Source organism: Propithecus coquereli, unplaced genomic scaffold, assembly GCF_000956105.1.
Source record: "Propithecus coquereli isolate 6110/MARCELLA unplaced genomic scaffold, Pcoq_1.0 Scaffold145, whole genome shotgun sequence".
Lineage (NCBI taxonomy): Eukaryota > Metazoa > Chordata > Mammalia > Primates > Indriidae > Propithecus > Propithecus coquereli.
The window spans coordinates 312,858-325,955 of record NW_012138858.1 but is presented as its reverse complement, the minus strand read 5'-3'; the positions used below and the strand labels follow the sequence as shown (position 1 = coordinate 325,955).

The 13,098-nt window shown below is 45.1% G+C and overlaps 2 protein-coding genes across 2 annotated transcripts in view; both read left to right on the top strand.

Annotated features, from left to right (window-relative positions):
* Nucleotides 1-8,056, top strand: part of CPSF3 (cleavage and polyadenylation specific factor 3, 73kDa) — a 64,487-nt gene extending 56,431 nt beyond the window's left edge. Inside the window, exons 12-15 of the mRNA XM_012639942.1 lie at nucleotides 245-266; nucleotides 359-428; nucleotides 3,085-3,181; nucleotides 7,871-8,056. Of these exons, the coding sequence (XP_012495396.1) occupies nucleotides 245-266; nucleotides 359-428; nucleotides 3,085-3,181; nucleotides 7,871-7,972 (291 nt within the window). The 3' untranslated portion in view covers nucleotides 7,973-8,056. The remainder of the gene's footprint in view (nucleotides 1-244; nucleotides 267-358; nucleotides 429-3,084; nucleotides 3,182-7,870) is intronic.
* Nucleotides 8,057-10,534: 2,478 nt separating this feature from the next.
* The window catches only part of IAH1 (isoamyl acetate-hydrolyzing esterase 1 homolog (S. cerevisiae)), a 12,338-nt gene continuing 9,774 nt past the window's right edge, over nucleotides 10,535-13,098 (top strand). Inside the window, exons 1-2 of the mRNA XM_012639954.1 lie at nucleotides 10,535-10,642; nucleotides 12,257-12,309. Of these exons, the coding sequence (XP_012495408.1) occupies nucleotides 10,562-10,642; nucleotides 12,257-12,309 (134 nt within the window). The 5' untranslated portion in view covers nucleotides 10,535-10,561. The remainder of the gene's footprint in view (nucleotides 10,643-12,256; nucleotides 12,310-13,098) is intronic.

Here is a 13,098-nt window from a genome sequence, read left to right as displayed (position 1 = left end):
TAGGTAAAATAAAAGACTTAAGGGATCTTTGAGCTTGGATATACCCCTAGAATACTTGGAGTTATAATTTTATTCACCTCTGGTCATAAATGTAAAGTTTGAGAAACATTGAAAATAAAATTAAAAGTTACAAATAATGTTAAATGTCATGTTGTGGTTCTTTAGTAAGAACATGAAATAAAGTGATGAAAAAATCAATTTGGCTTAGCAGGTAGATGATCCGTACACATCCTGTCACTTTCAGGATTCCATAGTTAATCACTTTGGTTTATCGGTAACCATGTTCTGATTATTAATTTGGAAATTATTCTAAATAGGAATTTTGTAATTGAACTCTGTCACTCTTTTTTTCCCCCAGGTGCAGTACAAAAGGTTTCTAAAAAATTAGAAATGCACGTTTATAGCAAGAGATTGGAGATCATGCTCCAGTAAGTTCTCCCATTGTTGCTCAACAAGGTAGTGAGGATGGGGAGGAGGAGCCCTGGATTCGGCTGGACTCACTTAAGGACTCGGTGTGGCTCAGACCAGGCCACCCTGCGGCCCCCAGGCCTGCTTCTCCATCAGGACAGAGAACAGTTTGAACTGCTCCCTTCCAGCTCAGCGCTCCAGCTAGTTCCAAGTGTTTATGACCTGTGTGGTCAGCCATTTATGTTTCCTTTAATATATTGCCTCAGAATGTTCTCACAGGGCAAGCGTAGTCAGCAAAGATGAAAGCATTATCATCAAGGACATGTACTAAAATCTTAGCTGAATGTGACTGTGCCTTTAAGAATTATTTTATATATTTACTTCTTAAATGTGAATTCTTTGTTAAGAATGGTTTCTTAGACTCTTCCCAGATAGTAAATCTGTAAACTCTGAATTACCTTTAATATTAGTATTTTTCTAAGCACCAGATAGTAGGTCTTTTACCTTTCTGCAGATATTCTTTAAGCCTGATTTCTGAATGTTTCTCCAAATAAAATAATCATGTAAAACTACCTCATAGCAGATAGCTACAATTTAAACTTATATATTACACTGAAAAAGGAAAAATAAAAAGATTTGTATTTATTAATAGATTTGTAATTTCAATGTCTAGCACAGTGCCTTGTACATAGCAATTTCTCAGATGCTTGTTGAATAAATGACTGATTCTATTTTTAAACTGAAAGTTACTCAATTCGACATCTTAACAAAATGAGGTGTTCTTCAAGTTTGGAAGGGTTGTATGTTAACATTTGTTTCTTCCTTTCCCCAAAATTCTACACTGATAATCTTTTTTAAAGCAGCCATTTAGTGGCTTTTTAAAAAACAGATGATAGGCTTTAAATGGTGACTTCGCTTAAAGAAGCTGTCACACATCCTCAAAAAAGTCTTCAGGGTGTTGTCATTTGTTTTTTAAAAGCATCCTTGTTATACAAAACCAGCTAACAATGCAGGAACAGTGATTTCCATTGCCACTGAAAAGGCCACAGATTTGTCTGGGTCCCAACCCTGTGACGGTGGTAGCCCCTGGTTCTCTTACTACTTTTGCAGAGGGCTTTACTCTGCCAGCCTTAGAGTCTAAATGTCTTAATCATTTTTAGATCACTGACCCCTGTGACAGTCAGGTAAGGCTGTGGAACTTCTCCCAGGCAGGGGGGATACACACAAGTGCAATTTTACCTTTGATTTCAAGGTTAGACAACCCCCTGCCCAAAGCCCCTCCTGAGACCCTGTTAAAGAACCCTCTTGTAGAAGGTGGGTATTGGTGCTCTCCTATGCCTGACCAGGGACGTAACTAGAACAGTTGTGATGCTGGCAGCTCTGTTCCCAGAGGCTTTGCAAAAATAGAAAACCTGTGGTGCCCTGGAATGCCGCAGCTCTCCCAGGTACAGCAGTTGGAGGTACAGAATGGAGGAACATACTGCCACAGCTGTTCCGTTCGGGTGTGCGGGGGGCAGTCTGCAGGAGACTGCTAGCCCTTCCACTTCACTTTCCACTCTGGCTTTCCTCCCCAGTCCTGTCACGCCACTCCTCCCACCCCCTCTCCCTCTCCACCCCCTTGAACTATTCAACTGTTAGGAATAGGGCTATAAGACAAAGAGCCACAGCTTACATTCACCTCAAGAATGTGAGATACCAGTGTCTTTAAACTTGCAAGTTGATCATGCCCTTATAAAGGTAGCTTTATCTTCACAGTTGTTTAATACTTAGGATTGTATGGAATAAAGGTATTGGTTTCTTTAGAGGTTGATCACATGAATATGAAATCCTTTTTTCCTATCCTTTTGAATATATTTCTGTATTTAAAATACACTATTTTTCTTTAGTACTAGGTTACTTAGCCAAGTTTATTCAAACATATTATTAACATTAACTGTCTCAAAGAGCAAGCAGTTGATCACCACCACCCGGGTTTAATGCGCTATTGTCAGTGCTTACCTGACCAAGGATGGCCATTGTCTTTGTGAGTTTTTTAGATTCACTGACTACCTTTTCTTAACTGCGCCCAGCCTACTACTAATTGGACTGCTGTTTTGTAACACTTCTGTCATGGGGACAATGTTTAAATTAATGATTAAACTGTAGCTCCTTGATGATAGAGACAATGTCAGTGATTTCTGTATCCTAGCACCTGGCACAGCACCTGGCATGTAGAAGATGCTCAAAAAATACTGAGTTTAAGTAACTCAAAGTGGGCATTTGGAGAGATGAAAAGGAGTAGACAGCTAGTGGTCTTGGGAGCAGTTAAATCTATATACCTGGATTTGAGTACCAACTCGGCTGCTTACGAGCCATGAGACTTTAAGCAAATCACTTAACTTCTCTGTTTCTTTTCTTCATGTGTAAAAGGGGATCCTTAACAAAATTATTATAGGTAAAGATAATATATATAAAGTGCCTAGCACAATGCCTCTGAATAGAGCATTCTTAAGAAATGATAGCTGTGTCATTTAGATGTTTTATAAAATTAACAAGCTATATCAAGGTAAATAAGAAGATCTCAGGTATAAATACAAGTATTCTACTTTAGAACTAGGACTTGTCTTCAATTTTATTTTTCCCCAAATATGTAAAGCTGGACTTTTCCACTAATATTGCATCTTTGTTTATTTTAAGGGACATATTTGGAGAAGACTGTGTAAGTGTAAAAGATGGCTCTGTTCTTAGTGTCACAGTGGATGGAAAAACTGCTAACCTTAACTTGGAGACACGGGTAGGTAGCTGCTCCTTCCTACATCTAAACACATCTGGGAAATAAAGTGAAGGCAAAAGCTATGATCCCACACCTAACAGTTTACTTTTGTATTTTCGCATTTCATTCCAGTGGTTCTTACATTTTTCTTACATGGTTGTATTTATATTACTATATATAAAGTTTTCTGTGTTTTTCCAGGTTCCTACATAGTACATGGTTCCCATGTATATTATTCCATTATTTTCCTTTTCCATAATACACCTAAATTCACCTCAGCAATTCCCTAGTTTGGCATCCAGCTGGTTCTAGATTTTTCAGAGAAGCTGCTTTTCTATTTGCACCAGCAAGATCCAAGCGGCTTTTCCAAACAATAGGGTTTGAGAGTGGGGCCTACTCTGGTCTCACACCAGCATATCTTTTGTAATTATTTCACAAGATGAATGAATAACTATATCTTCCTTGCAGAGTTGTTTTTGAAGATGAGTTCTAAACAAGTAACTTAAGTTTTAAATTTCTTTTGTATGATCTTTGACTATATAGGTGCTTTGAGAAAACACATTAGATTTCTTATACCTCAATAGAAAAATAAAGCTAAGAACATGAACAAGTAATTCACCAGGGAAGAAATATAGATAGCCAATGAAGAGAAAACAAATATTCTGATCCACTAACAATTGGAGGACATACAGATTTAAAGTATGAAATATCACTGCTTATCATACTGGCACAGATTAGAGAGAGTGAGGAGACCCGGTGACGGTGGAAGAATAGGGAACAGTTACTCTCTCATGCCACTGGGAAAGGGGGAGTGTCAATTAGGCAGCGCTTTCTTTCCGCAAGGCAGTTTGGTGATGTGGTCAAGGCTTAAAAAAGCAAGGCCTTTTTTCACAATTCTATTCACTGGATTCAACCAAAGAAAATAATCAGGCAGAAAGTGAGCAAAGGCCGGGCGCGGTGGCTCACGCCTGTAATCCTAGCACTCTGGGAGGCCGAGGCGGGCGGATTGTTTGAGCTCAGGCGTTTGAGACCAGCCTGAGCAAGAGCGAGACCTCGTCTCTACTAAAAATAGAAAGAAATTAATCGGACAACTATAAGTATATAGAAAAAATTAGCCGGGCATGGTGGCGCATGCCTGTAGTCCCAGCTACTTGGGAAGCTGAGGCAGAAGGATTGCTTGAGGCCAGGTTTGAGGCCAGGTTTGAGGTTGCTGTGAGCTAGGCTGACACCACGGCACTCTAGCCCGGGCAACACAGTGAGACTCTGTCTCAAAAAAAAAAAAGAAAGTGAGCAAAGATTATATACAAGGATGTCTATATTAGCATTAAAACAATGGCAAGAGACCGAAATATCCAAGAGTAAGAGATAAATAAATGAATGCATAACGTATATGGCACATCCTTGCACTCCCAGTGCTGTACATATGGTCATCAAGGATGACGATGGCAGGCACACCAGTGGCATCGAAAGACCAGGGCAGCTGGCCGTGCACTTGAAGAGTTTGTCCTCGAGGAGCTTGTGACTTGGCAGCACACCTGCTGGCAGGCCAGCGGCAGACACCTGGCGCAGAGACACGCTGGCCTCCAAGACTCTTGTGCCCATCTCGGCTCCATCTACTGGGAAGGACCCAGCTCTGCTGCACCTGGGGCGCGTGCTTTTGTGAGCCCCTCTGAGCCTCCATCTCCTGATGGTAAAGTGGAGAAAACTCAGGCGCTCAGGCTATGGCAGGGGAATCTTCGGCCCTGAGCGACACGCAGGAGGCCCTGGGGTGGGGCCTCTCCTCCCTCCAGATTCGGAATAACATGCCCAGACCTCGGGCTCAGTTACTGGAATGCTGCTTTCCTTCTGCGGACCGTGTCCTGAATCTTCCACAAATGTTTCTAGCTGGAGACTTGGTGGAAGTTAGCCCTGTCTTCTGCTGCTAACATGGAAATGTCTGCTCCACTGAAATGGGTGATTCTTTGCTTGCAGTAGAATTCTCTGCGCCTGAACTGAAAGCACAGGTGAGACTGCCGCAGCCCGCCAGTGCCCACAGCCGCGGTGGACACACAGGGGACTGTCTCAGCCAGGTGCTCCAGCCCACGCGGATTCTACATGGCCGTGGAAAAGTTCCTCTGTTCATAGTGAGATTTTGCAGTCAGCAAAAATTTGGACAGCAAATGCACATGCAACTGAAACGAGAAAACGACACGGCAGTGTCTTCTGGTTAAGGTGAACAAATAGGAAACATTTGAGATCCTGTTAAAGTAATCTAGCTTCAAGGCACAGAAGAGTGTGTGCCTTATCACGTGTGCATAAAGCAGGCAATTAGGTGGACACAGGTCTGAGTGGTAGCCATGGAGGGGCTGGGGCTGGCGGGCTATGGTGGGCATTATTTGAAACAAAACAGACAGGCAACACCCAATAAGCAGAAAGATTTGAAAAGAAGTCCAACCTTGCTTCCTATAAGCAAAATCTCACCAGGACAAACCTACCAGCCTCCCAGTTTTGCTAGGAGCGACAAATGGGAAGAGTCACAGTTTTAGGGCCAGGAAAGGCGCCCCCACCCAGAGAAGACGGAGCAGATGCGTCCAGAGGCAAATAGGGAACAAACCGGCGGCTTCTCAGACAGCTTCTCATCATTCACCTGGCCATTCACCTGGCCTCTGGCCAGTGGCTGCAGGAGGGGTGTTGGCAGTTGTCCAGGATGTGGTTCCTTGAGAGCTGCCCCTTCCTCTGTGGCTCCTTGGCTGGCAGGCACGAATTTGCCAGATTTCACGGGAACACCTCATGAATGCACATGCCGCACCAAGTGGGATTCTTACTCCTTTTCAGAGCAGTCCCAAGAGGCTGAGTTCTTGGACCTACTTCCAGGGACTTCTGGAAGATTCCGGAGAATTCAGCTGACCCCTTATTTCAGAGCTGCCTCTTCCTGAGGACTGTCACCACAGCTGGGCCACAGGTGGGAACAGAGACTGGACGCCCTTCCACTGGGCTTGACTCTTGTCTGCAGTGATTCTGATGCAGTCAGAGGCCACACAGATGGGCTCCTGGAGGTCATTCACGACTGTGGCCTCCCAGCCATCTGGGTTGAGCACCTCTTAAAGGATCTTCAAAAAAACATTTACCTATTCCCACTTTTTAAGTTGACATCTCAGTTTTTTTCATCCTAGGTTTAAATAGATACAAAGTATGTAATTAAAACTGTTCCATCACTTAAAAAAAGAATAATAACACAGATTTATTAATGTGCAAAGTTGTCCACCATACATTGTTGAGTGAAAAAAGTTATAAGACCATATATGATAAATACCCCATTTTGTTTTTAAAATATATATGTGTGTACCTAAAAGTCTAGAAGGTTATACACTGAAATATTAACAGTAGTTATCATTAGATCATAGAATTAAAGGTTTGTTTTCTTTCTCTCCTAAATTTTTTTATGGAGAATATTTATGGCATGATAAAAAATTACCAGGTGCAGAGGCTCGTGCCTGTATTCCCAGCTTTGGGAGGCCGATGTGGGAGGATCCCTTCAGACCAGAGTTCAAGACATAGGGAGAATGGCCGGGCGCGGTGGCTCACGCCTGTAATCCTAGCACTCTGGGAGGCCGAGGTGGACGGATCGTTTGAGCTCAGGAGTTCGAGACCAGCCTGAGCAAGAGCGAGACCCCGTCTCTACCAAAAATAGAAAGAAACTAATTGGACAGCTAAAAATATATAGAAAAAATTAGCCGGGCATGGTGGCGCATGCCTGTAGTCCCAGCTACTCGGGAGACTGAGGCAGAAGGATCGCTTGAGCACAGGGGTTCAAGGCTGCAGTTACCTACGGTTGCGCCACTGCACTCCAGCCTGAGCAACAGAGTGAGACCCTGTCTCTATAAAATATATATATATATAGTTTAAACAGCATATAGTGTTTTTTTGTTTTGTTTTGTTTTGTTTTTTGAGACAGAGTCTCACTCCGTTGCCCGGGCTAGAGTGCTGTGGCATCAGCCTAGCTCACAGCAACCTCAGACTCCTGGGCTCAAGCGATCCTACTGCCTCAGCCTCCCAAGTAGCTGGGACTACAGGCATGCGCCACCATGCCCGGCTAATTTTTTCTATATATGTATTTTTAGTTATCCAGATAATTTCTTTCTATTTTTAGTAGAGACGGGGGTCTCGCTCTTGCTCAGGCTGGTCTCGAACTCCTGACCTTGGGCGATCCACCTGCCTCGGCCTCCCAGAGTGCTGGGATTACAGGCGTGAGCCACCACGCCCAGCCAGCATATAGTGTTTTGAGCTTTAAGAAGTAACTAGAAGATTATTTGTGAGTTTAAATCAAATTGAACACCAGTGTACCCCCAAAATTTGTGCAACTATTATGTTGATAAAAACTTTAATATCAAATATTGAGTAAATGACCACATACATTTTTTGCTAAGTAATTTGTGTTGCACAGACTAACTTCCTTGGAGTATCACTTACTGGATCAAAATATAGGCTTTGAAGTAAATCCAGTTTACTAGACTTTTCCCCAGTCTTTTTCTTTTTCCCTCCAAAATTCATCTCTAATTAGATCCAGTCATTGTGTCCACAGGTGTGTGGCGCAGCAACTCTGCCTCTTGGTAATTCACAGTGACCTCCACCTGTACAGATGATTGTTCTTAAAGAGTATTCATTTATCTTCCATGTAATAATTATAGGCAGTTATAATAATTAAAGGCATGTTTGTGCTTTCACTTTCAGACCGTAGAATGTGAAGAAGGAAGTGAAGATGATGAATCTCTCCGAGAAATGGTGGAACTGGCTGCACAGAGACTATATGAGGCCCTTACGCCAGTTCATTGATAACTTTTTGTCTGTATATGTTAAAACTTTTTAAAAATACTTGACTCTACTTCTGTTACTTAAAATATGTTAGTTTCTCTGGGGTTGCCTATTTACTTTTGATGTCAGGTGGCCTTGATTCCAACAGCCTGAATACTGCTAAATTACCAACTAATTTGTCCATTAGTCTAGAACTAACTACTAAACTACCCCTTATTTTAGAGTTTATTGATTCTGCTTCCAGGCATGTGTGCAGCTCCCACTGAAACCTTTAAGATTTGCTCACAGCAACTGAAACAGAATTTGTCTTACGGTACTTATTAAGGAAAGAAAACACACGGTAGGTTGTACTTTCATATGCATATTCCAAATTTAAATGAACAGGGATTATCACTTAAAAGTGTTAAGCACCTTTCTGTTTCTTTCCTCCTGACACTCTTGCTGAATTCCTTAATTTATGCGTTTGTAAAATTAGGACTTTTAGGACTCAGTGTTTTTATATTGTATCTACACATATAACTCAGGGATATTCAGAGTATAGTTTTTTTTTTTTTTTTCCCAGAGACAGGGTGCTGCTCTGTCTCCCAGGCTAGACAGAGTATAACGTTTATGACTCAGTGGGTATTCAGGTGTCATTTGTTTGTTTCATATGTAAGCCATTAGGCCAAGGGCATGTAATTCAGACTTGGAAGTAACTGGACACAGGGGTGTCTGGTGCTGAGGGAGCAGCCCACTCTGCCGGGGGCTTCTTTGGCATCTACTTCAATGAAAATGGCCTACTTGCTGCCTCTCCAGAGGAAAGGAACTAGGTGCACTGCTAGCTTCTCCTGTTCACAGCCCGACTTCAGAGTTGCCTACGCTGTCAATCTAAAGTCATCAGTTGTCCACAGTCACTAAACTCCACTGACATTATTTCATCCTCATTTTGCCTCACTTCTTATAGTGACTTCCAACTGCTGACCACTCCCCTGCACTCTGGTGCCAATCTTCAGTGTAAATCTGACTCTGTTGCTTAAAATGCATTTATTTCTATAAAATAGCCTACTTATGTTCTCTCTGGCTCACACTAAAGTCCTAGGGGTTAAAGTCATAAGATTTTATTGTGATAGATTTTAAAACAGTAAGTTGCAAAAATACACACAATGTGTAATATATATACAGCAAGAAAGGAAAGTGTCCTTTCCCCTAAGGTAACCAATTTGAGTTAATAACTATTCTAAATTGCTCTTGAATCTGAGTCTTCATCTCCACTGCTGCTGTTTGAGCCCAAGTCATACTCTTCCCTCCCTGAATTCCTGCAACAACCCATCCCCACTCCCTACCGCTGATTCCTAAAATAACATCTGGCCTCAAGCCTCTGCTGCTGAAAGTCCAACAGGAGGTCGTCATCGTGATTAGGATGAAGCCCAAGCACCGTGCCCCTAGCAGGTGCCCTCAATCGGGGCTGCACATGGCAATCACCTGGGGCCCATTACAAATGCACTGATGCCCCAGTCCCACCGCAGAAGTTGAGTCAGCTTGTCTGGAGTGAGCGTCCTCCGTCCTCCCGCAGTACGCTTTTACAGCTCTCTGGCTGACCCTAGCTTGGAGCCCAGGAACCACCAGCCTAGAGCTGCGCTCACGCGTGACGCCAGCTGCACGGAGTGGCGTCGGCTTCCCCGTCCTTCCGGTTTTCCCCTAAAGCTACGTGGCTTCAAGACATCCTTCTGACCCGTTTTGAGCACGGCTGTCATACTTCATCGCACAGTTGAGGTAAAAACGTTCGATAAGTGACCGAGTTTTATTTGAGAGATGATTTCCTTGTACATAAGTCGGCCCTCCTTATCGGCAGGTCTCTGCAGCCAACCCACAGTAGGGAAAAGGAGAAAACTGGCAATTTGTGTCTGTACTGAACAGGTGGGCTTTTTTCCTTGTCATTATTCTCTAAATACAGTATAGTAACTATTTACATCGCATTTACACTGTATTCGGTATGATAATCAACCCAGAGACGGTTGAAAGTATAGGAGAGGCTGTGGGTAGGTGATACGCAAACGCCACGCCACTTAGTGTCAGGGACGTGACCATCCACAGCTCCGCAAGGACCCTGGATCCCGTCCTGCGCCACGCAGAGGGCCGACTGCACTTCCTACCCCGCCTTCTCACTTCACAGCACTGCCACGTGCGGAAACTCCTCTGAACCCGCTTTCCTCTGAACTTGCGGGCCCAGTGTGGTGTTGGCTTTGACGGCGACGCCAAGTCGCTTCCTTCGGGGGGCGGGGAGGGCAGGGGGGGTGGTCGAGTCGTTCCGCGGAACTGCCCGGCGCTGCGGGCCAGAGGGTGAGCAGGCGCGCGGGGCCCAAGGCCTTCGCCCAAGCCTGGCTTCCCCCAGGGGCCGCGGGGTCGCCCCTGCAGATTCGCTGTGAGCGAACGAGTGCAGTAGGCCGAGTTTCTTGTAAACGGACAAAACTGAGGTCTCCAAATGGCCACAGCTATTGCGTGTCTTAAAAATCACTGGCCACTATGCCAGGAACCTCGGTGCGGACCGGCGACGCCCGCTTGCGCATGCGCATCTTCCGGGCGGGCCGTGCGGGCGTCCGGCCGCTCGCCCCGCCCCCCGCCGGCCCGACTATGGCGCTGTGCGAGGCGGTCGGCTGCGGGAGCTCTCTGCTATGGCCTCGCGTGTTGCTATTCGGAGACTCTATCACTCAGGTACCGCCGCCCGGGGGCGCGCCCCGGACGCTCGGCTGCCCAGCGCCGCTCAGCCCGCCACACCCGCGGACTCCTTCTCGGGCCTCCCTGCGGGGTCCGCCGGCGCTGGGCCCCCACGTCCCCTTCTGTCCCGGGGTCCCTTCCGTGCCCCCGCGAAGGCCGAGGAGGTGGGGGGTTTGTCAAGCTCGCTGCCTCCTGTGAGGACCCCAGAGGAACGACGGGTCCCGCCCCCAGTGCCCTCAGCGAACCCTGGCGGTGGGTCTCCCCGCTGGTGGCTGAGACCTTCCGGGGGCTTGTCCTGGACCGTAACGGTGCCGCTTCCGCGGGGGGCATACGCGTTTTCATTCGGTCTGGTACAAAGAACCCGCCTCTGGGAGAGACGAGGGGCTGGGAAGTGAAGGGTCTCGCCCTGGCGAGGGGCAGGGCCGAACTACCAGAGTTCCGCTGCTCTTTCCATTTGTGTCACTTTTCACGGGAGTTTAGGATGATCTGGTACAAGTTGTGTATTGTTTTCAGTGTCTTCCTTGGCGGTGGCTTCTGGGCACGAACAGTGTGTTGTGTCCCCCGGGGAGGCTTTCCCTGAGGAGTCACCTGCACAGGCCTCGCAGGCGGCTGATTCACTTCCCACAGTTTTTATGCAGCCTGTGCTATGCGGAAGGTGCTTTGAACTAGTTCACCTCTGCACTTCTGGTGGAACAGGTTGAGCAATTAGGGGTTGATTTTTTTTTTTTTTTTTTTTTAAGACGGTCGCACTCTGTCGCCCAGGCTGAGGTGCCGTGGCGCAGTCATAGCTCACTGCAGCCTCGAACTCCTGGACTCAAGCGCTCATCTTTGTTTCAGCCTCTCCAGTAGCTGGGGCTACTGGCCCGTTTTACCCGCCGTGTTGCCGAGGCTGGTCTTGAACTCCTTGGTTCAAGCGATCCTCCCTCCTTGACCCCCCAAAATGCAATCTGGGATTGCAGATGTGAGCCACCATGCTGGTCAAGGGTTGATCTTGAAAATAAAATGCCTTCAAGAATAAAGTAGAAAAAGATAGTATTTTCATCCAAGATCATTTTTCAGTTCCCATTAAGAAAAAATTCTTCCAAATATAAGTTTTTACTTTGGGGAGGAAGTAGACATTATTTTCCTGTGGCGTTTTTTTTTTCTTCTCCTAACACTCACACATGAATTTTCTAAACCAGTTTTTTACATATGTGCCAATAGTTGGTAACATTATTTTTAGGCATCTGGGGCAGTAAGGGCTTTCCATATTCCATGGGAATGTATAATCACCCTAAGCTTTGTCACTAATAAAACCATTATTCTTTCTGCTATGGAGAGGTACAGACTTCATTTCCTAACTGAACACATAGTTGATTTTATCTCTTGTACATAAATTTTCTTAAAGCTGCTTTTAATTGATAGAGAATCAAAAAATACCTTTCCAGAGTGCTGCCAGGTGTAGATACATGTAATCCCCCAAAATGACCTCCCTTGAATGAGTCGAGTGATGAAGTCCAAGAAGTCAGGGAGTGCAAAGAAAAGAGAAGGGGAGTTGCTCATCAAAATTTCCCTTACTGAAATGCTCTCATTACACTGATCAGTAGTAATAACAGGCTTTTCTTTCTGCAGTTTTCTTTTCAGCAGGGTGGATGGGGAGCATCGCTGGCTGACAAGCTAGTCAGGTGAGAATGGTTTCTAGATTGATACTTTAGTACTTATTGATGGAAAATGTCACCTCAGGAAAAGAGTGATAGTTTAAACACTAACTTCCTCTTTTGTTGATTTTTGCCTGCCTTTCCTAGTCAGTGTATATATGGGAGGAGGAACAGAAAAAGGGCAGGCACTCACAGTTCAGCCGAAAGGACTTTGCCACCGTATGAAATCACACACAAAAAGTTGTGGAAATGTATTAGAGGTTTTGGATCCAAAAAATACAGCTATTCACCATCTGCAGAAGACAGATTCTTTTACAGTTATTACAGTAGATGTGATTTAAATGATCAGTGAGGTGTTCATATGTATTCTTCAAAATTGAGTCCACTTTGGATACTGAGCCAGCGTTCTTCCAGTAGCGGAGCCCCCTGGGAAACGGGGAAGCCATGGTAAGCTGTATCATGTCCTAGGATGCTGGGGTGTTGGATCACGTTGAGGGTATTGTCTCTACTCGCTGCCAAAGGACCAGGACAATTCAAGTGCACCTGCCTTTTTTAGGGTGTCTACTTCAGCAATCTGCATGGGCCTGAACTGATCCCAGTGTTTTAATTTAACCTAATTGCTAAGTTTGAGAGTGATTAGGAGACATCTTACTGCAACTATCCTTATACTGCCTATGCTTATATTAATAAATTTCAAAATACAGAATTAAGCCAGGCGTGGTGGCATAGCTTGTAATCCCAGCTACTCAGGAGACTGAGACAGGAGGATGGCTCGAGCCCACGAGTTCAAGGTTGTAGTAAGCTATGATCGCGTCA